Below are 23,700 nucleotides of genomic sequence, written 5' to 3'. Positions count from 1 at the left end.
AAAAACAAACTTCATGTTGTTATTGAAATTCACAGTCTATTTATTATGTTTATGTATCTTGTCTGTATCTATTCATGGTATTATTTATTGCACAAACTCTTATTTTGGGGTTTCTCAGAGTAACATTTCAATGGAAAAAAATCAAAAGGACAATGTGGCCTAGAATTTTTGTTTGCTCTTTGAGTTCAATGCTTCTAAAGATCTTTCATATTTATGTATGTTACTTTATAACGTTTGGAATATTTTCAATTCCATAAAACATTCATCCTAAAATGTTATTTCCAGCTTCATCGGTTGGGGTTGGTCACGGTTATCCGTACACATTGTGTACATTTCTTTCTTCGCTCCTTTAACTCAACATGTGTACAAAGTTAGTTTGTTCTGATTTATTTATCACCTCAGACGTATGAATAAAATGATATTTTGATGAATGAGCTTAGAAATTATATACTTTATATACAGTAATTCATTTATTCAAATACCTACTATAATGCATATTACTCTTCCTGTATAATCACAAGGAACGCATTAGCACCTTTGAAACGTACAATATGAAAGTAAACTTTTAAAATAAACTTGTTATATATTCTGCACTGTCGTGTCTTATTTTTGAACTGATGAAACTGCAGCTTCTGGTTCATTCTTTGAGAATCCAAGTGTCAACAAATGTGGAGTTTATTAAATTATCCAAACATCGTAAGTAAACAGCGCCACCGGGTATATTGAACTGTCTCGACTCTATTCACATACACTTAAGCCACATTTGGATAAACGCATACATTACAAAAGTCAACTTTAAATAATCCCTTCAGGAAAACTATGTAATTAAAACTACAGAATTGGCACAAACTTGTTCGCAAAAAGGCACCAGAGTAAAAACAGGTGAAGAACCTTTTTGACATTTCGTAAAATGAAAAAAAGAACAAAAAAAGAACAAAAAAAAAAAAAAGCTCACCAAAGTACAATGGTACAATCCAAATGACTAAATGTCAACGTCTAGTGCACATGCTGACAGTGAAAAAGCCTTTTTGTGACAAACCGAACCAAGTAGAGAAGAAGAGCGGAAGAGACCGAGCTGGAGGGAAAGCTGGAACCAAAGTACAAAGACGATAGCATGATGGAGAGGACCACAAAAAAAAAGTGCTGGGAAATAAAATGAATTCCACAGAATATCTGAACACACTTATGACCAACTATCATTAAACAAGACGACAACATCCAGAGTTCGACAGAGGACACATTCGGTTTCTAGGAAAACAAAAATAAAATGACTTTTCTCTTTTTAATTAGGAGGAACAACGGAAACACAAGACTTGCATAGAGAAACCTTTCAGAAACAATGAACGCTGCAGCAGTCTGTCAAGTAAGATCTGAAGCTCAGCTCAGGGAAGTCCAGGCACAGTGGAGTTAAAGGAGAGCTCTGCAGAGACGTGGATTTCTTTTGTAGTGTCGATATTTATCGCAATGTCTCCATGAAGTTGCTGCTTTTTTCCCCTTTTTGCTTCAAGGAACAACAATCCTGCAACTTTTTTTCAAGTGCTGAAGGACATTTCGAAAAGTCTGACTCAGATGTGTCAGAAATCGACTCCCTAATCAACTAAAGCTTGACAACATAAGAAAAGTGGAACAAGTCGATTCTCAGCAGAGCTCCCCTTTAAAATATGGTGTCAAAACTGGAATTGTGCGTCTATGCCCCTGACGAAACACAAATACACAAAACTATTTACTGTAATATTACACAGCGCTTCGAGTTGCAACAAAGAAAACTGTCCCTTTCAGCGGGAAACAGTCGGGAGACTCCTGAATGTCTGACAAACAAAGTAGAAAAGAACAACGTGAGCAGATCCACAACGTGCAATCACTGTTTCCTCAACTTTGTTTCTTTTTTTTTGAGTATTAAAGCTGAAGAGGTGGTTTTGGTTGCAGTGAGCACCATGAAGTTATACATTCAGCACTGCACCGGACAGAAACACACATTTCTTTCTTTTTTTTTTTTTTTTTAAGAGGAGATATGAGTCGCTGTGCAGCTTTTATCATTCAGAAGGTTCCAGAGTAGGTTTGGTTTGTAGTGCATATTGCTTCAGAGTTCAGATGCATAAATAAAGACCTGTAATGAAAAGTGGCAGCAGGTGAAGGAAACATTCCTGTGAACTGCATCTGAATCTGTCAAAGCGATAAAAGAAACAAAATGAAGGAACTTCAGCTGAGACTTTTTTCTTTTCTTTTTTTTTTGCCTGCCACGCAAATATTCTGCAATTTGGGCAAAAATCTATGAATGAAACAGGTTCACAGCAGAATTGAGGACTCTTTTAAAATAAGCACAGCTTTGCTTTCTCACTATATTAAATCATAGATGCATAGATGTGTGGCCGCCTCCAAGGAGCTCGAAATTTTACGTATCACATTCACTTCTTTGAATAAAAAGGTTCAACTTCAAACGCATCATGTGCGAAATTTGAACGTATTGTAGGCAAAAAAAAAAAAAAAAGTGCTTTCAGGGAAAGAAGTAATATCTTAGTTGATAAATCAGCCAGTGTCACTAACTTGGTGCAGGTTTTCCATTCAAAGAGACAAACAGTCTCATCTTCTCACTGTATATTACAGTACAGTCACGTTTAACACCTATTCACGGCTCCTTCCTTCTGAAATCTGCACATCTTACGCTGGCAATTCCTCTCAGCTCCAAACCAAAATATTTAACGCTTTTTCAAGTCTCAGCTCCTGGAAAAAAAAAAAAAAAAACTTTTACTCCTTGAAAGTAAACTACAAAGCCACCAGCAGCACAGTTGTTTCTGTTTTGTTTTTTTTTTTCAGAGCATTTCAGGGTTGGCAGTGAAGCGCTGCCATTTCAAACACAGATTTAACCCCCCGCCTCCTCCTCCCTCCTCCCTTTTTGAAAATATTGGCACCGGAGCTGAAGAAGGCCGAGAGAAGAGAGAGGAGGAACAATGAGATTTGACGTGTGACGTTATTTTCAGTCCAGGAGCAGAAATTGCACGCTTCCCTCTGTACCGACACCGTCGAGAAGAAAAACATCTTTTTTTTTTTTTTGTTTTGAAACATAAACACTGAAATCTACATTTAAAGCATAACGTAACACAAATGCACATACAAAGCACATTGCTTTCCCTTTCTGACCAGAGTTCCTGGCTGCTTCCGAATGAAGGCGAGCGGCTGGTCTGAGAGGTGACTTCCATCTTTCTGCTGTAGCTGTTAATACAGTTGTCTTCGGAGGGAAAGACTGGCATTTACTAAGTGTTGCATGGTGGAGGGGGGTGGAGGGGGCTGGAGGGGGGCGGGGGGGTGACTTTAACTGCTTGACAGTCGATGGTAAAAGTAGATGTAGCCCAAGTCTTTTGGAGGTCTTTCTGACAAACACACTTTGTGGTCGTTGTAGATCACCCACCTGCAGGAGGAGGATAAAAAGTTTTACCTTTTAAAACTCGATGCAGTGAGGAGGAGAGAAATGTGCCAGTTTATTTCATTGATTTTATCAAAACAGGATTGGCTAATTTATTTTCCAAAGAGTTTATTGATAACTAATTCAGTTTTGCAGAAAAACATTTGATGAGTGAAAAGTTGGACAGAAAAGTGTCTCATTTTCATTCAAAATGTGCCACCGGCTCTGCAGCACGATAAGAAACCCACCTTCCCTCCTTTTTAATGTGACAAACATAATGTCCAGACATCGTGGACGCTCCCATGTGGCTGATGAAGGCAAACAGTTCGTAACCTGGAACGAAAAAGTCGGAAAATAAGGACGGCTGTTTAAACGTTGCAGCAGGAAAAACACAAATATTTTCAGTAGCTACTTTTTTAGCAGTAATTACAGTAATTTAATCATCAGCGGATCCCTCAGCTTGTAAATACTCACGTCCCGGCCCGTCTTTGATTCTTGGGCCCGACGTGTCTCTGTCTGGGGACAGCGTGGAGTCGCTGTGTGAGTTGGCGTTGGAGAAAGTGTTGTCGTTGGGCTCTGTGTCAGCCATGTATGAAATGGCGTCGCTCTCCTCCTCCTCCTCCGGGTGGGTGAAGATCCAGTCGAGTGCTCGCTCGAGGTTATTGTTCTGCAAAAATAGAAACCAGCCATGATGGTACAAAGTGGTGAAATATTTGTTCCCTTTTAAAAAACAATCCTTTTCATTTTCCAAGACTTGACAGCGGCTGCTCCTTCTGGGCTCCCAGGTAAGACATGACAGTAATAACCATATATTAATTACATATAAAAAAACTTTCACCAAGCATTGACTTCAAGCCACTTGGTCCCAAAAATATAATAATATCACTCCTTAAATCTGAAACAGATATAATCTTTCTAAAAGAACAACCCCCACCCCAAACCCGTGCCGAATGGATAGATGTGGCAACAGAAAATAAGAATATGCTCCCTGAGAATCATAAAACCTGATTTGGTGTAGTTTTATTCAGTGACAGTTAAAAATGTTTTGTACTCCTCTGTTCTAAATCTCTCTGTGTCATCTTCAACTAACTCCTCATGAAAACAGTCCCGTGCTGGACACGGTAATATGAGCTAATATGAGATGTTTGATTCTAGTCCAGAGTGGAGGTGTGATTGCTGGAGGACGTCTCGTATGAGGGAGGAGGTTCAGGTTTGGTTCTCCGGTGGTTTTTTCTGTCTGTCACTAAAGTAAAAAAAATAAAAAAATAAATAAAAATAAATAACCACTCCTAATTTTGAGCTAATAATAAACCAGCTGTCAGAATTCTTCATCAACATGGTGGATGGTCTGGGGGGGGGGGGGGTGTCGATAAACAAGGAAGCCTGCTCTCCATTTCCTACCAACAGCCTGCTGGGCTATTTTTGCTGGGGGGGGGGGGGGGCAGAAACCTGAGAGTCAGGGGCCATTTCAAAAACATGTGGGGGGGTGTTAATGAATTTGCTGTTGCAGCATTCTCTTTGTCCACATTTAAAAATGCATTTCATGCTGTTCGGGTTTCGGCTGCGACAGATTCTGATCCCTGGCAGGCCGCTTCAGTCCATATGCTGCTGGGACTATTTGTAAACAGCATGTACAGCAAGCATCTTTAATCACTCTGACATGCAGGACCTATTAAATTTGCAGTTTGGAAAGCAAACAAGTAGGCCGGCCAGAAGCTGCTACCGACTGACACCACCCGCTCCGCCATGACTCTTCTGTAACTTGGTTTTTAGTGCTATATGAATTATATGAAATATTTGTATGGTTTCTTGTTTTTGCTTCTACGCTCATCAGCTTGTGTAGGTGGTTCTTTTGCCCTCGTTTCCTCAAGCCTGATTTCTTCTTTCTTCCACATAACCATCAATTGTTTTTATAAGAAACGGAACGAGGCACGAACACCACCTACAGACCGACTCTTCTTTCCCCTCATCGGGTCAGACATGGCGGCCGACGCTGCCCACACCGGCTGCCTCGTTTGTGTTTGTTCCAAACAGATAACGCTCATCACCGCCAGTAACACGAGACATCACTGGGTGTACAGTGACGGATTGTAGTCTCAAGAAAAGCAGCCTTAGGCCCGAAGCGAGGCTGATGAGAACAGACTCTGAATAGGAAATGTTTGCGGATGAAGAAACATCAGCTGGAAGAAACCGATTATTAGACGAAAAGAGAAAGAAAAGACGTGAGGTGACTGACTGTGGCTTTAAGCGCCTGGATGCTGTGAGCGCGGGGGAAGCCCATGGACGTGAGGATGGCGATGCTCTCCTCGGGAGGCGAGTTGGCCAGCGGGGTGGCGCCCATGGGGCTCTCACTGGCGGAGGGGCCGGGATTGATCATGGAGGGCAGAGTGAGAGGTTCTGCAAAGTCTGTGGAGAGAGAGAGAGACAGATGAAGAGAAATAACGAGAGAGAATACATGTCTGGCTTTGGTGACAGACGCCTCAGGAACATCAACGTCTTTAAGTGAATCTGTCTGTCAGGTGGCAAACATTTAACTCCACAGTCTCTGTGTAAAGTATAAATGTGATTTCTCATTCCGGGAGCCTTTTCCTGCACTTTCAATAAACTCAAATGAAAGTGACCCTCAGACCAGGAGAGAGGACATTCCTGTGTCCTCATTAATGACGACGTGTCCCACTTATCTCACAGAGCCGTCTTTATCTCAGCCTCCTCGTCTCGTGTCCTTCACACACTTCAGATGTTTGTCGTCAAACTTCCACTGAAAAATTCCTCCCCGGTTGAACGTTATTACAGCTTTCATGGCGTCAACGCTCAAATCAAATAGGATACATTACTGGAGGCGATCGAGTCCTCAGAAGATGTGATTACTTTTATTTTGTAAATGCATCATGCGGGGCTTGCTTCAGTGAAAAGGAAATGTTATGAGGGCACAAACTCCAAAGTTACGCCGTTAAAAAAGAAAATTCAAATGGGGAAAGTAATGAAAGCAAAGAAACAGTGGGGGAGGCAGAAGAAATAGCCTTTGTGCAGCAGGGACGACACTTTAACTGATGCCACTGAGCCTGAATGCAGCCGGCTTTGCAGATGCATTAGGCTCATTTAAACACTAACAGGCAGGGAGGCCGCTCCAATCTCCCTCCACTGCAGAGGCTCTTTGCTGCCAACCCGGGAAATAAAAGTGACAGGAGATGAGCCCTCGGGGGAAGTCCCGCTACGAGGGACAAAGTCAACTCTGACAAAGTTTCTGGTGACGGTCTAATAGACAGACCCACACGGAGAGACGTCTGCAGTAAAGATGTGATATATCGCTCATTTTGAAACACCTTTGTGTTGAGGAGGTCCAATACAGGGGATCGGTGTAGCTGCTGCAGTTTTGTTGTGTTGGTATAAAAAAAAATTAAATACAAACTGCTGTGAAAGCCTGTAATTGGCTGCAAAAAGGCCCTGCTATGTTTCTCCTTCATCGCAGCTTCTCCATTCCACCTCAGCTCTTTCGGTGACCTCCGGACGTTTGCAGACTCAGAGCTGCAGCTGTTGCTCTGACTGGCTATTTGTCACTCGCATTTTCTGGTATCACCGCGTTTTCAGCTTATTCAGCTTTCCAGCTCACTTCAAAGTCAGGCAGCTGTATATTTTCAGGTGTCAAGGTGCTGTTTATTTTGTGGTTCCATGATGGGCAGAATGGAGAGGAAAAAGAAAAACCTGAACATAACCTGCCGGTAATGACGGCTTAAGTCGAGAATCATAATCACCAGCCAAGGAGGATGATTTGAGACAGTATATCTGGTTCTGCTGCATCTGCTTGAGTGAGTCAGACACTTTGGCAGGAGTTCAGTGAGTACTATTTAACACTAAATTCTGTCCGTTAATAAATACTGTGCAGGTTGTCTTTATTTTGCACAATCTGTTTTCCTCCTTTGCCATCTGTGTTTTCGTTTATTTGCAAACTGTCGGTTCTCTCCTTACCAGGCTCCTCCATGTGGGCTATGATCCAGTTGAAGGCCATCTCAGGGCCCATGTTGCCTGTGTAGTAGACCGCCTTCCTGCAGGCCTCCAGCGGGAAGCCCATCTCCGCCAGCTGCATCACTGCCGCTTCGTCTATTTCTGGAGCTGGGGAGCCAACAAATCGACATCAATGCCTAAAAATATACGGCTGCTGATTCAACACAATCAGGCGAACCCTCCGGTTTAAACAACAGCGGCTCTCTCTTAGGGCCTCGTTAAGCAAAGAGCAGAATCGGGCCTGGGGGTGGGGTTCTTGAATGATTTATCAAGGAGAGGAATGAGTCCGGCTGAAATGAGCAGAGACACGAGCAGCAGTTTGTTTGGAAGCCGATGCAGCAGCTGCTCAGGTATGTGTGTTCAGAGACATTTATCATGCCCACAATAAAGCCTCTATGGCAGAAGAATAACATTGTTATGCATTCACTACAGTAGAAAAGGTATATTGAAGAGAAATAAAATACTCACAGTCTACGGAGCCCATTGAGTTATCTGGAAGAGGAAAAGAAAACCGTTTCAGATGGCTTTTATATTCTTGTTACGTTTGTGCAACTAAAACGGTGACCATCTTCAAAACAATTTTTAACATCGTTGTCTGTTCGTGTGCTGGTTTGGTCTTTGTTTGGAGAAAAAAGAAAAAAAAAGATTGGTTCATTCATCTTGTGTTAGCGTAAAAGTTACTGTACTACTATCGCTAATATTAGTGGTTTAAATATCACCGAGATAAAAGTGGCTAATCAAACCAATGGCCTCTTCTCAGATTGTAGTGAAGAAGGAAGAAGAAAGCTACAACATAAAGCAAAAGCCCCCAGCAGGAATCAAACTAAGTAGAGGGTTAGGTGGTACGCGCTGAATCGGTACACCACAATCAATCAAAGCCGGGATGTCCCTGGTTTGATTCAAGTCAGCAGCAAGACGGGCTCAAGTCAAACTGTCTTTTCCGTCCCCCGCAGCGAGGAGACTGATGGACTCCCACTGTTCCCAAAAACACTGCAATCAGAAGTTCAGCCGCTCAGACTCCAATCCAACGCTCAGCTTTTTGCTAAAAGTTATTTTTGACAAAGAAGTTTCCATCAGTGTCAATCATCATTTATCCAACATGTACACCGACTGAGCCGGAAACGAGTGAACCTCCCTCCTCCTAACAAAGTCCAAAGTCTGAGAGAATGTGCAGCTTTAAAACAAGAGCGCGTTTGAGCGTTACGGATGAGAAGAACCAAAAACCTTCTGAATGTGGAGAGCTGACCGCTGATGCCGGCCGAGTGAATTACATCTTCTTTATTTCCCAACATGTAAATGGGAAAGAACTTGATTGGCTCACTGGAACTTATTTTCGTGTCTCTGTTTTTATATTTTGATGTTTACAGAGGCCTTCTCAGGTGCCGTCTCCACCAAGGTGGTTTCATTTCAATGGAAGGATGAGAAGGCTGAGAAGGTCTGAGGCAGCAGGTAGACTCCAGACTGTGCAGAGGTGAAGAACGGAGGCAAACATGTTCAAAGTCTCCCCGAGTCTGTGTAAAGACGTGAAGGCTGCCTGCAGATGTTACTGCTCTTTGGACCTTTCTGCGTTTGTGTTCGGAGACACTACAGAACACTTTGTGCTTCACGCCTGCTAAAATATTAAGGAGGACACTGTTGAGTTGATGTGTTTGAACTTTGCAAACAACAGAAGGAGAGATGGAGGAATCGGGATTACAATCACTGTGGAGACCGAGACAAAGAAAGGAAAAAGAGCGAGGTTGTAGTCTCGGCCTTCGGCAGGAGAGGACCACAAAATACGGAAATATCACCGAGCAAACAGTGAAATAAGAAAGTCTCCAAAAAGCCACAACATCATTGATGGCTTCCAGCCCAAAGAAGTGCAGTTCAGGGATCTCACACCATGATTAGAACTTACGAGGCTTCAGCACACTGTAAAAACGTTGTCTTAGTAATTGATTGAGGATTTCCCATAAATTTAAACTTTATATCCCCCTCAGGGGGGAAAAAAAAAACACCTCTAAGTTGGCTTTGAGCTGAATATTTCATAGATCTCATGATGAAACCATGTCCCATGTAAATAAATAAAGAGAAAATATAATTGGCTAAATAAAACACGAGCACAGGTGGTTCGGGGAAAGCAACAACACGGCTGTGAATTTGGAAATAAGGGGCCAAAAATGCCCCCAGGAGCTACAAGAGCCACTTTATGCATGAGTATAAATGCTCCTGTGGAGTACAGGTGGGGATTCATGGCAGCCTGAAGGGTTTTTCTCTGTCCAAACTCAGAACAGCACCATATTTCTGAAGCGGACTGAGACGCCGGCACCAAAGCTTGTTTGCCAAAATGCAGCGGAGATCAAAAACATATCGGCTGATGGTCTCTCCGGTTCTTCCTCCCCTCGATTCTTGCCTTCCTACGCTGTCGTGTCAAATCATGGAATAAACGGCCTTAAAAATAGCTTTAAAAAGTGTTAACTCGGCCCGTTCGTACCTCTGGTGTCCTCGGGTAGCACGATCGGGGGCATCAGGTCGGGCAGCTCCTCCTCGCCCGCCTGCAGCCCGGTGGCTCGCAGCCGGCTGAGATCCAGGAAGTCTGGAACATCGATGGCCAAGTCTGTCCAGAGAAGAGATGGACGGAGGAAGATATTAAAACTTTACATTTCTTATTAAATACGCCACAATTTAAAAGGAAATGCAGGGGAAATTGGATCATGTAGTTAGTCCACACAGTTATAATCTCACTGTGGCGGCTGGTTGTGTGACCGTCAGCCAAATATAACACCGACGATTCATAAGTATGTTTATGGAATTCACCCAACATGTCTCTGCACCTCAGCTGCAATTCAAGGAACACGTTTACATGTTTCTCATCTCAGTGTCCCGGTTGAACTTTAAACTGCAGCAGCTCTTAAAAAAAAAAAAAAAACAGCAGACAGGATGAAGGATCCTCCCGCCTAACTTTCCTAATCAAATTAAAAGCATTCATAGTTGCCCAAAATATAAAAACAAACTATTACAGGCCTAAAAGTGTCCTAAAAGTGCAAGTGAGGCCATAAATGAGTTGGGCAAAAATAAACCTCGGCAGAAATGTCATCTGTCATGTGGCTCGTAGGTCGCAGACCGATGCCGCCCTCTGCTGGCGTCTGCTGTATACAAAGACCTAAAATCACTGAGTCACCACACTGATGAGGGAATAAACAGTAAAAATGCAAAGAGACAGTTACCCAGTTTCTTCGGGACCCAGTCAACCCCAAATGTGAATTTCTTGATCTGCAGAACCAGATACTCTGGGAAGGAGGCGAAACGGGACGTCCTGCGGAGGAAGATGCCGATTTTTGAGGTGGGGGGAGGGAAATGCAAAGTTCACAGATGCGGCTGATGTGGACAGATTTTGGGTGGGGGAGTGTGTGCTCACTTGACTCCGGCCGACTTGGCCTGCAGAGCTGAGCTCCAGAAGTCCGGCACGTTCTCTGGCTCTGTGAAGGCCTGCAGGCAGGCGGTGAACGGGATCCGGGCTCGGACCGGCTGAGGAGGAGCCCTCGTGTTCTCCTCGACTTCCTTACGCTTGGCCTCATACGCCAGCAGCTCCTCTGGCCGCATCAAAACAAAGACAGAAGACTTAAATGCAACACAGGAGCGATGGGGACATCTAAACCAGCAGTTTAAGAGATATCATTGAAGGTCACATAGCAGAGCAGCGTCCTCATCGAGGACACGTTCGTTTACTCCGCTGTTCATTACCTTCACACGGGCCCATCGGGTTGATAACAGCAGAAACATTCTGTACCTCGGTTGGTGGCGGCCTCGATGGGGGCCGGCAGCTGGATGCAGTAGTCCACCCGCTGAGTGTATCGCACCCGACGCGTCTGGCAGCACTGAACTCGCTCCTCAACCAGGAAGCGGAACACGTCGCTTGGATTCTCCGAACCAGCGCTGTTTCTCTGCAGGATCAGAGAGACCATTTATTAAAAAAAAATTAAAAGTTGGCTTTTGGATGTTTTTATTTTCACCTTTTAAATCGGATATTTCTCGATTCTGGTGAAATTTTAACAGGATGCTCTGGTAATCTTAAGGTTGGCCTAAATGACATTTCAAACATTCTGCAGGGTGAACGCTGAACATTTGTCTTCATTTTGTTTCCAAGTCAAAAAGTATAATTCATCAAATTCCAACCAATATGGCCTCAAAGACCTGTATGTTTGCTCGAGAGCTGTACAGGATCAGACAGACCACAGCTTGAACTGCAACTGTATCCACGAGCTATTCTTGCTGTGGCACGACTTCAGCCTGACTGCTGTTTGACCCAGATCTCTTGATGCGTTCATTCATTATGGAAATGCAACACTTTTGAGTTTGGGAGTCGCCTCCCTCACACAGAGCGGAGCATCTTCTCAGAAATCGAAGGTACATTAACGATTAAGGCTGAGCAGCTCCGTGTCCTCTCGTACTGATGAACCGGAGGGGGACGTTTACACGGTGTTTATTTCAAGACTGTGATGAAGGAATGGCATCGCGACTTAACACGGCGGTTTGATGACGGTTCCTCTGCAGCCCGGCCCTTCTATTCTGAGAAGATACAGAAATACGCATGCAGCCTGACACACAGAGCAGGAAAGGTTGCTGATGGCTCAATAACTTCACCCACATCTAGTTTTTACTAACATTTTATGAAGATGCAGTTGTGGAGATGCTCTAAAGTAAAAGTTCCACATAGAGACACCAGATAGATAAAAAAAAATTCAAATGTTGATGAAAATGTTAAGCAGCTGGTTATGAAAAGCTTAAAGATAAATGAAACAATTCTCTAAAAGAAAAAATACAAATCACTGACCTGCTTACAAGTTTTATCTTTATGCTTTCACTTCTTTCTTTCTTTTAAACCAGCTCAACACATCATTGCCGGTGTCTAATCCCCGCATCGTCCCCTCCTCCTCTGTGATCATCTGCGTCCAGCTTCACTCACCTCCACCAGGTTGATGATGTGCAGGAGGAACTCGTGTGCGTCTTGTTGTCTGTTGGAGGAAAACTCTGGGTGTCCCCTGCTGACCAGGGCCTTCAGCATCCGGGGGGAGACGCCTTTCTGCTGCTGCTGGAACCAAAACAAAGTGGCGTCACACAGACTGAATGGGCGTCACCTGCCTCAGAGGGAAGCGTATGACAAGACAAGCAGACCAGCTGCCAGCATTAAAGGGCCGATCTGTAAGTTAGTAACAGTAAAGGAGCAGGCCTGCTCATTTCCAGAAGAGAAAAACAAAAACCAATGTTCACCCTCTTCTCTGTGACATCTTTTCACTGCAGTTAGCACGCTTTCTGGCTACCTCAGCTCAGATGGTGTACTTTAATAGTAAATACAAAGATGGCTGATGCTCCTGATAGCCCAAAGTCATCAACACCTGAAAACCTACAAACAGGAGGTGAAGCTTTAAGTGGCTGGTTGTTACCAGACTCAAACCAAAAATAAATAACATCTCACATTCATTAAATTAATCTTCCATTTGTGCTTTTTCTTATTATTACTTTTTTTTTTTTTTAAACAGATGTGTTTCTGACTACTGTTACAGACAAATAAAGGATTATCTTATTCTGATCAGTAACTAAGGCCGCTATTAGCAAAAACACCCCAGCTGCACCAACTAGCGCAGTTAGACATTTTGTTAATTTGACCCAGACAGAAACTTAAGCGCAAACACAACCGTTATCCGCCTCTGCCAGTTTAACATGAAGGAGATGGGACTTGATCCATCAAAGATGAAATTTTTTCTGAAATGTCAAAGTATCATTTAACAAACGCACCAACTAAAATGTCTTTAGTAAATGTTACATGTCGTAACAATTCTAATTATTTTAAATACATCCAAACGGCAGAAAGACACCATGCAGCCATCTGGACAGCTTCATTAACCATCAAGTCAAGTTTAGCACGAACCATCCTGGCTTCTTCCCAGCTGTCAATGTGTGTCCAAACCTGACTCCAGTTCAGGATCAGTTTCTGAGGCTTAAAGAAGCCTGGATCTTACAAACCTAGACTGGGTCCCATTATGCCTGGACGGGTTTCCTCTTCTAATTTCCCGGCAGCTGTGGACTTCAGCGTGCGGTTCAAAAGGCAGCGATTTCATGTCACATCATGCCGCTGTGCTCAAAAACAATTTGAGTTGCAAAATTTGAAACAGCAGCCAATTATCTTTAGACCAAAAAAGGTGTGGGGGGGAAAAAAAAAAAACAAACAAACAGGAAAGTTTAACAATCCCAAACTCAAAAAGCTGAAGTGCGTAAATAAAAAACAGAAAAACCTGCATGATGAAAAGATCTTTTGTGTTTAAATTGGGAAGCTGAGATCAGGATTGAGCAACATGCTTCTGTCGGTTATGGACCCAGTTTGGGAGCTGGACATACCCAGTTTAATACCTTGTATTCTTCTTTCATCACCTGTTCAATGAGCTCAGATTTCATGGGTGGTTTGGAGTACTGGCCTGAGAGCAGTCCGTGTCCCAGTTTAGCCCTGTTGGACCAGAACAGAGGCGTAAACGTCACAGCGCACAATCACGCTTTACACTTCCTGTGGTGCTGTTTGTGGGTTTGTTTGTTGGCATCATGTGCATTTGCGTGTCTTTTTACTTGTCGATTTAAAAAAAAAAAAGTCAGTCCCAGGGCCGGTTTCACAGCCGCGTTCACCCTGACGGATTTTTGGCCTCAAGATTACAAAAAATAAATAAAAAATCTGGCTCGGGTTGTCATGGTTACCAACAACACAGATTATATCTGGAGGGTCTGTCTGTTTTTCTCCAGCCTTAATATGAAATAAATTAAAATGATCACAAACAGTCAGAGATATATTTGTCCTTCTCCGTCACTTACCTTTGGTGGTACAGGCCCAAATATTTTATACAATGAAAAACTGGATATCTCTGTTTCTACAGGAGACGCCAGACGGCCAGGCTAAATTTGTTTCATCAGGATCACCGGAGGAATTAAGATTTTTCGTCCCCACTCAGTTCATACTGACTGACACTGAATTCTGTTGGCTGGAGCTGATTAAACATCAGGGGAGGATCTTTGAATGAATTATCATCATCAATTATAATTCGGATTGTACAGCAGACGGCTCTGCTGTAATTTGCACTGTGGTTTGTCAGAGTCGGAGCGGATTATCGATTCTTCGGGGTAAATTAGAAGATGTTTCAGCTGTTCCCGAAAGAACAGAAACAAAACAGCAACAAGAAGAAAATGAGAAATAAGATTATTATTGTTCTTTTAAACCGCTTCGTAACACTCCTTCTCACACACTTGCCATCATGTGATGGTGCCTTTTTACTCTTTATAACTGTTTTTACTGTTTTATTCCATTTTTCAAATAGTCTATCAGTCTTTTATTGTGTTAGTTGAGTTGAGATTGTGTGTGTGTGTGTGTGTGTGTGTGTGTGTATATATATAGGCTGGTGCAATAACTGTGGTTGTTATTGCACCAGCCTATTGATTGAAGATATTGATTATATTATATATTGACCTTCTGACCTTCTGGGGGTCATGAACTTTGACGGCAGGCACTCGGCAGCTCTTACAGTTATAACTTTAATATGTTTCCAAAAAGAAAAATCTGTCTGCATTGTAGTGTGTTCCTATTTAAGTATTTGTAAATATGAATTCACTTAAAGGTCTAAACGTGTTTATCCGTCTATGTGCCTCAGTATAAAAACAAACATGGCTGATCACCTGTCAGCCTGCGACTCCTTTTACCTGCTGCACAGCAACACGCCAGCTTACATAACAAAACACTGCATGCTTCATACATTTGCTTAACTAGAATTTATAAAGCAGTTATAAAGCTCAGAACTTACTGATGTCTAATTCCGATCACAACAGCTGAATAAATCCTTTCAGCCAAAGACACGCTTTGTCTGTGTGGTGGAACACGTTACGTAACTCGGGTCACTTACATTTGCGTGGCGAAGTCTTGGGTCGGGTCGAGGGGTGAATAGTCGTATATCCTCTGAAGATTACCAACATACCTAAAGATCAAAATACATGTCACAAGCTCACCTCAGAAGGAGCACATGGGACGCCACGCACCGACACAAGAGCCCAGGAAACACACCACGTGGCTGCTTATTGCAACACACAGGAGGCGTTTCCTTCAGTGTTAATATTGTTATTCTGTATTTCTAACCACGCCTTGTCCACCAATAATCACATGAAATGAGACAGAGTCACAGATGTAAAATGGAAATTGGTTCATTTTGATAAATCTAGGGTTGAAAAATGGCGTCTCCTCCTGCTGTGTCGCGGATTATTCACTTTGCTTCGAGTACTTACATCCTCTGGAAGTCAGGGATGCTGAAGAGGACCTGCATGACTGTGCCGAGGTAGCAGCTGTTGCCCAGGTTTTTGACGCCCGTGTAACCAGAACCGTAGACCGCCTTCAGCTTCATGCCCGACTCCTGGATCACCTCCCACTCGCTGACGCGCGGCCGGGCGTTATTGTCCGTGTGGTGCCCGTTCTCCGTCTGAAGGGGAAAGCAGAGCGCAGACTTGGTATCCTGAAGTCAGTTTCACTTTGGTGTGTGTGTGTGTGAGAATAGTTCAGCTTTTCACAGCCAAGAAAACTCACTCCTTTCTGCATCTGTAGCATGTCTATTCCAAAGTGTGACAAGTGTTCTGATATGTGGGGGTCCAACACAGCTTCTTCCTCTTCAAAGGAGTAGACATCTGCAGACGAGACAAATCAGAGATAAAAATATTGATTTTCTCCTTCAAAAAATAATTTAAAGTGGACTTAGCTGTTTTTATTCACGTTAAGGTTCTTCAAGTTGTCAATAATGTGCGTTTAATGAGTTTATAAAAGCGGACGCAGACTCGGAGTCTGGGTCTAAAGAGCGACGCCACAAACAGTCAACATGAACAGCAGTTCAGGCGAACGCCTCTGACCTGCTCCATCTGGGGTGATGGTGTCCAGTTTGACCGCCAGGGGGTAGTTGGTCTCCCTGTAGTGCTCCAGAGCGTGGCCGTTACCGCCGCTGCCGTCGAAGAACCATTTCCCACAGAGCACCGCTCCATCCGTCAGGTTCAGCCACAGGTTCTCTCTCATCTCGCACTTCTGACACTTCCAACCGCTGACCACAGAAACAGACTGGTGTTTATGTCGTGCTGCTTTTTAATCGGCCGTCCACGTCGACTCCTCAGAGTTGGACTCATTTGTTAGATTTTGATGGACAAAGGTTGTGCAAAAACCAAAAACGTGTATGTCAATGTAGAAATGTAGCATGAAGGAAAACGCATCTCTAAAATGATCAAACCCCTGAACATCATTCCCACCTGGGGGGGATTTTGACCCCGTTGTCCAGCTGTCTGAGGCTCCTGGCGTGCCGGGACACTTGGATCTCCTCCTCCCAGGACTCGGGTTCTTGCTTCTTGTAAGCTGATGGTGCGTTGAGCACTGCGTCACAGGCAATGGTCACCTGGACGTCAGAGGAGAGAGCAGAGGTGTTATTCACTGGAAGAACTGCAACTGTGTCACCTTAAAAACCAAACAGATTACGTGGCTTTACAAACATTTAAAGAAATGTACAATAGATGTGCTGAAGAAAAGACAAAGGTGAACATGCAAGATTTAAGGAAAAAAATAAGTTGCTGAAGAAGCAAAGCAGATGAGCTTGGAAACTCCAAAACAAGCAATGCAAAATCCCTTAAAAAAACAAAAAACAAAAACAAAAACGGCACCATAGTTTTTTTTTTTTTTTTTTACATCCAAAGCTAATTAAAAAAAGCTAAGAAAAAAAAAATCTATGAAAGAAAGGACTGAAATGTCTCCTTCGTTCTCCATGCAAACAGTGAAACACAAACAAAAAAAAAAAAAAAGACACCAAGTGGTTCCCCTGGACGTTAATCTTTTGTTTTTTGGTTACACCAAAGCCGACACCCGGGGAGATGACCGAAGCTACGGCACATCAGAGAACTGCTCCGTGTTTTTATCAGATCCAGCTTCAGGCAGAGTAAACATCTGTCTGTGGGGAACCACTGAGTGCTGAGCATGCATGGAGACACACGCAGACCGGTGAGGCCTGGACTCACTGACCAGAGCGGGCAGCTCCTCAATATTTGGTAAGGGGATCTCGAAGTGGTCCGGAAAAATGACCAGCTTGGCCTCGTCTTCGTATTCATAGTCCTCTCCGTTAAAATCACGGTTTAGCTCGAGATCTTAGAGGGAGGAAGCAAACGCTGCATCATTACTTTATTATTGAGCCATGATGAAGGTTACTGCTGGTTATTTTTACTTCATGTTCTGCTCTCCAGTGTGAGGTCTGTTCTTTTTTTATGTCCTGAATTCACTCCTTCGGTTAATACCATAATAGTCTGAGGTTTCAGAAAAAGAAAATCATCAACGGTATTGTTTGTTTCGTTTTTTTATAAACAGTGACAGGATGACGCTGATGTCCTTTTCACTCTGACACAATTTATCTGTATTTAGCTGCCTGAATCTTTGTACAGCCGTAAACACATCAGTCACACAATAAAACTGAATAATTAAAATAAAGGCGGTAGAAGTTTTCCTGCTGGATATCTTCTAAACTGATCATTTCTTCCATAAAGGAGTGAAAAATGTCCATGTTTGTTTGATTTACAGTTCAAAACCAAAGAAACTTTTTTTTTTTGCACTGCTTGTCATATCTATATCCCAAATAATATATTTTCTTGGATTTCCAGATGCAAAAATGAGCTGATTAATCAGGAAAATAAATGATAGATTAATCAACAATGAAAATGAGTACATTTGAATGTTATTATGATGATGTTTTAGGCCAACTTCACAAAAAGAAGCATTAAAGTCGTACAAGAAATAAAACAGTGAGAAGTAAAACAACGAGTTTGATTTGTTTTCTGTGATTCGGCTAATTGAGGCCAAAATTCTGCTCAATTTGAACTTATCCCTGTGAAGATTTCTGGGCGGAGAGCTTCAGCCAGCCTCCTTTCTTAACCAGCCTGAAGTCGTGTAATGGCTCGTGGATGGTCCTGGACATTGTTTTTGTGCCTAATGGTTTCATGGTAACGGTGGCCTGACGTCAGCAGCCGGAGGCTTCATTAGGTCACCGGACTGCTATGGAGATGACGGCCGACACATTCCTGCCTGCTGTCGCATCCAAGGTCCGAAATGGACGACAGAAAGAACCGTCATCAAGTCCAGAGAGAGTCAGTCGGACGTCGGCATGGACGGGCAAATCCAAGTTTGGGTGCTAAGACAACGGGGACGTCCATTACAAAGAGGTTGAGTGGAAGGAATTCCTCCAGCAGTGACGGACGGACAGCGAGTGGGGGCGAGACAGACACCTGGTCCCCCCCCCGCCCCCCCGACTAACCCCGCCAGCAGCGTCATGGCTGCAGGGGAAGTGTGTCAGCCCAGACAGGAGGGCGACAGGTGGCGGCAGCTGAAGGGCCAGAGACTGACAGGAGGCGGCCCCACTGTAAACCAACAGGGGCGGGCTTTGATTTAGAGCAGTTACCAACCACACGTACAAATAAATGAACTATGTTTAGCCCACCGGAGGCTGCGGGGGGGGGGGGGGGTCTCAACATGAGAGACAACTGAGGGTTTTGGGCAAAGGCTGGCAGGTCACCACAGAGTAACGAACAATAACATCAGCTTACAAGTTTTAGTTTCACATAAAAGCACGAGTTCAGGAAAAGAAACGAGATGCACATTTTTGTTTTTTCCTGTCGTCAATGAGCTCAGTTTTGTGTTTAGGCCCGATGACAGCAGAACACCAGCAGCTAGTATGTTTGGTTCAGAAACAAAAGGTTTAATCCCGACTCTAACCAGATGCAGAAAGTCAGCTCTATTTTAAGGAACAGGTTCGTGTAAAGGGCGGCACAGTGGGACAGTGGTTAGCACTGCAGCCTCACAGAAACAGGGTTTGATCCTGGGTTCGGCTCAGGCCTTTCTGTGTGGAGTTATAAGTATATTTATAATCAGAACAATATGTGTGTTTGTTAATATTTCCAAGAAGTAAATGTATCCTGTCTCTTGCTGAATGCCAGCTGTGATCACATTCATCAACTTTATACTCGCACATTTCAATATAAAATCTAATTTCTCTTCCACTGCACATCTATATAAAAACCATATAATTCAATATTAAAGATTCTGAATAATCGGCAGAGAAACTCCCAAATAAAACAGTTTCATCAAAATATCACTGAATCCAATATTCTTCCCGAAAAGAATAAAAGACATGATGAAACGGTTTTTCTTTGGTAAATTTTTTTTGTCTGATTTTGTGTCCCACCAGGTTTCTTCTTGGAGAGGTCTGACCCCCCTCAGCTGGAAACCCTGGACTGCCTGACCAAACAACTGAACGGGTTCAAATAATCAAACGCTGCTTCGGGAACTATTTTAGAATCGGCATTAGTAATCCAAGAACGTAGTCTGTCATCTGAGACATTGCTCTACAAAATGACCACATGAAATAAAACCTGTGAATACTTGTGCTTACCTAGAAACACTTTTCCGTTTCTTCGTCTGGGGATGGCGCCTCCTGCAGCTCCGGTGGCTTTCTGTAAGACACAGGAAGGAAGAGGGATCAAACTGGATGAAAGAGCACGGATTACATTTTTTAACCCTTTCACACCTTTGATTCTGTACAACCTGGACTTTACTCGATTTGTAAAATGCTGAGAAAACCTTTCATGCTTTGCCCGGACAGAAGATCCAGATGGTTGTCATTTTGTTAGAAATAGATGCTGAATGTTCCAGCTGCCCGATCAGGTTACAGAGCACGGGGAAAACCCGGGCACGTCACGGTCGAAATTAAAGAATGAGAAATTAGAAGTGCTTGAGTTGCATCGTTTGACCTGCAGACTTGGACGGACGGACACCATTTACAGTGGATTTAATATCGTGTTTGGACCTGTCTTTGCTTTTACTGTGTGCCGTCGTCTCTCCAGCCTTCCTGAGTTTCTCAGGTGGAATATTATCGGTGGCTTCACGTTTGTCCCGTTGCCAAATAACTGACAGGCAGCAAAACATCCCGGTGTCTGTCAGGTCCGATCAGGTTGAGGTGACTACTTCCTGTTAAAGTGTCGGGGAGGCGGGCGGAGAGAGAGAGACTGCTGACACACTGGAGGCCAAGTGGACTCATGGGAAAAAACAGCAGACACAGGAGCCTGCAGAATGCGAGCAGCTGTTTCGGGACAGATTCAGGCATGGAAATAGCAGCTCTTTACAAAGCACAGCTTATTCGGGGGCAATTAGAGCCGACAAGAAAACACAGCAGCAACAGCAGCTCGGCCCTTTTCCTTATTCACCATCAACTCGGTCGGATGCACGAGTGATGAGTTCATATAAAAGCTACAACACCCTGTTGAATTCATTATTGTAGACATTCAGGGAAGAAACGCACTAAAATGTCACACAGACATATTACTGCAGCATGTTTTATAGAATAACACCACATCGGAAAATGCCTGTGTTATTTTGTCCACCCCACGTGCAAATAGGAAGATTCTCATTGTATTCAATACAATGGAGAGTAGTAGAGAGTTCAATTGATTTCATTTGATGCCAGTTTCAGGGAATATGGGAATTAGGTCCAAAGAAGAAAAACTACCGCAAAAAAAGATTGACCACAGAATTAAAGCCAAATTTTGCCAGCAAGATTTTTAGAAAATGGCAGCTATGTGAAGCAAAAATATTATCTGCTCAGAACAGCTACAAACAGAAAGATATGAAAGGTCAGAGTTACAGATACAGGCCTGATTCTCCTTTTCCCCAACATATCAGAAATAATGCTGCTTTTGTGATTCCTGAATTTAGTGGGCGTACAACATTAGAAATAATCAATAATCACATTGATGTCAGCGTTTCTGGTGACTTCATTTTAGGGTGAAGTGGATTTCCAGCACAAAGAGGTGAAGGATCAAACGATTCATGTCACTGAAAACATTTCACCTCAAGATTTCAGACAGACGTTTAATGAATTGGCCAACACTACAATACAGATTTTTACACACTGCAGTAGATCGTTTTCTGATGAAGTAAAACAGACTGACACTGGAAACTGAAATATACTTGTACATAAGAGAAGTTCATGTATTGTCAGCTGGAATCACTTCCGATTTTGGGGTTTTTCTGTTGTATTCCTCGTTAAAAAGCTATCACGCGCTCTCTCTCCGGTTGTCTTTTGTGCTTTAACTGATTGGAAATATGATTTGACGGTTACTACTGTTAAAACCAGCCCGCAGTGGAAAACGTACCTCTTTGACGTGTCGCTTGAGGTGCATGTAAACACTCTGTCCTGTTTTGCGATAATGTCTCTCCACATGTTCTCGTCCGAAGCCCAGGAATGTGTTCATGCACACATACAGGCCTCCCTCAGATTCCTGCAGGACCAAAACAAACAGTGAACAAAGAGCCACGAGACGAGGTGAAGAAAAACGAGCACAGCAGCAAACAAGAAGAGGCTGAAAATCTTCAAAAGGGACATCAAATTTACTTCAGTGTTTCACAATCTTCTGTCTTTATTCTGCCTATTTCTGCGGAAAGGCAGAATTATACAGCTCAGTGTCAACATGCACACACAAGTATTCATGTCTTACATGATGTTTATTTAAAGCTTGTGCACGAATGTGGGCCTTCATTTTAGCTCTATTAAAAAGGAGCTACCGGGTTAAATCATAATGAGCATTTAGCATTTAAGCTGAAAAACGACATAGTAGCAGTGATTCTGCAGGCACGTTTTTAAAAACGCTGTCTGGCTCAAGCAAACTGCTTGTCAAGGAGCCAAAAGTGTATTCCATGGAGAGCATCGTGGCTCCTTTTTCACAATATTCAAGCCAAAGAATTCTTCACAGCAATGAATTCCCTCTTTCTCTTTTTTGTTTCCCCTTTTCGGGCATTCAGCACCTGCAGGTTTTGCTCCAGCTGCAAAACATTTCACCTTATTTCACATTTAAGTGTCATGTCCCATCTCCAGTTGAGTTATTGTACTGTATTGGTTTGACCTTTTTTTTTTTTTTTTTTAAAATACAGAATCACAGTCTCCTGAACTTTCACTCTCAAAACAGACACCAAGAGTACCCCTTCAAAAATATCCGACATCAGTGTAGGCCTCCTACACCTCCGAGATAAACCTTTAAGTGGCCCAGAGTGACATATGAGCTTCAAGAGAGCAAGGATAAAAATAAACCAGCTCTCGGGCCAGTATGATGAACTCCAGACAGCTGAGTCACCTTTAAAAACGGATTCGGTTGAGAAAGTAGGATTTTCTTTTTCTGTGGCCTGTTGACCTCTGAAGTAAGTCGGCCAACAGCGTAAGATTCAACAGAAATCAAAGCAGCTCTTCTCTCAAATCACCAAACAAGAAGCAAATAAGGAAATGTAACCCAAATTACACCGATTTAAAGCGACACAGACTCACTGCTGAGTATAAAATCTCATTTTAAGTCAGAATGAGACCATTAAAATGAGCCACTACTGAAAACAGCAGCAGAAATCGAACAGAACACCTTTAAACCTTAAAATTCACGGAAATAACGAGGTCTTCACATTTCCACTCTGCTCAGGCCCTTTGAACACATGCAAACCTGGTCCAGGTGTGTGACTCTGGGGGGTCTCTGTTCACTGGTTTAGTCCCCCCCCCCCCCCCCCCCCCTCAGTCCTACCTGCACAAAGGGAACACCCCCTCCATCCTTATCCTGAGATGTAAACAACAATTAATTATTTATTTTACTTTCAGGTTCAAATGGGGGGGGGGGGGCACACACACACACACACAAATATTCAGACACCAGATTCACGTGTCGTCCAGCCGAGTCGGTGCAGACTGTCAGTCCGCCCGAGACGCACGTTTCCCCCGCCAACAGTCCGCTCGGCGGGTCGGTGCGGCGGACGGAGGGACGCACTTACTGGAGAGTCGAAGGAAAAGGCACACTCGCTCTTGAAAACCCGGTCTCCCGTCCTGGGGACCCTGATGGTGGGCATGTAAGGGACCAGCAGCTCTCCGAGGTCTGCAGCCATCTTCACATTCCTGCTTCTCGCTCCTCAGTGCGGCGCAGCGTCCGGAGCGGCGCTGTCACAGCCGGGGGAGGCTATTTTTAAAGCGGCCCCGTCTCTACATTCCTCCGGCCTGGCGGGGACGTGACGCTGGAAAACATATAAATAAAATGACAGAGGGGCGGAGGCTGCAGGCATCCTCCTGCAGGACAAACACACAAACAAACACACAAAAAAGGGCGGAGGTGCATCACACAGGGAGGCTCCGTGAAGGTGGGGCCCCTCCCACCTCCGGGATGATTCATAAAGCCGCCCACACCATCTACAGCACCCCCCA

The 23,700-nt window shown here is 43.6% G+C and overlaps 1 protein-coding gene across 4 annotated transcripts; it reads right to left on the bottom strand.

Annotated features, from left to right (window-relative positions):
* Positions 1-657: 657 nt before the first annotated feature.
* usp13 (ubiquitin specific peptidase 13) lies at positions 658-23,597 on the bottom strand. Of its 4 annotated transcripts, none has more exons than XM_029499995.1 (21): positions 23,277-23,597; positions 21,626-21,751; positions 19,867-19,927; positions 17,454-17,575; positions 16,694-16,836; positions 16,307-16,491; positions 15,990-16,087; positions 15,695-15,885; positions 15,319-15,390; positions 13,790-13,883; positions 12,348-12,473; positions 11,172-11,325; positions 10,800-10,974; positions 10,609-10,697; positions 9,876-9,998; positions 7,871-7,894; positions 7,367-7,510; positions 5,637-5,806; positions 3,875-4,067; positions 3,649-3,733; positions 658-3,406 (listed from the first exon to the last, which is right to left on the bottom strand). In XM_029499995.1, the coding sequence occupies exons 1-21, from the start codon at positions 23,385-23,387 to the stop codon at positions 3,310-3,312; spliced, it is 2,583 nt and encodes an 860-aa protein (XP_029355855.1). In that variant the 5' UTR covers positions 23,388-23,597; the 3' UTR covers positions 658-3,309. The 4 variants fall into 4 exon arrangements, with proteins under 4 accessions (XP_029355855.1, XP_029355856.1, XP_029355854.1 ...); XM_029499996.1 differs by having other exon boundaries at positions 12,348-12,470; XM_029499994.1 differs by having other exon boundaries at positions 12,348-12,470; positions 13,778-13,883; positions 23,277-23,596.
* Between the last annotated feature and the right edge of the window lie 103 nt (positions 23,598-23,700).

Source organism: Echeneis naucrates, chromosome 4 (genome assembly GCF_900963305.1).
Source record: "Echeneis naucrates chromosome 4, fEcheNa1.1, whole genome shotgun sequence".
Lineage (NCBI taxonomy): Eukaryota > Metazoa > Chordata > Actinopteri > Carangiformes > Echeneidae > Echeneis > Echeneis naucrates.
This window is presented reverse-complemented; position numbering and strand designations above follow the sequence as displayed.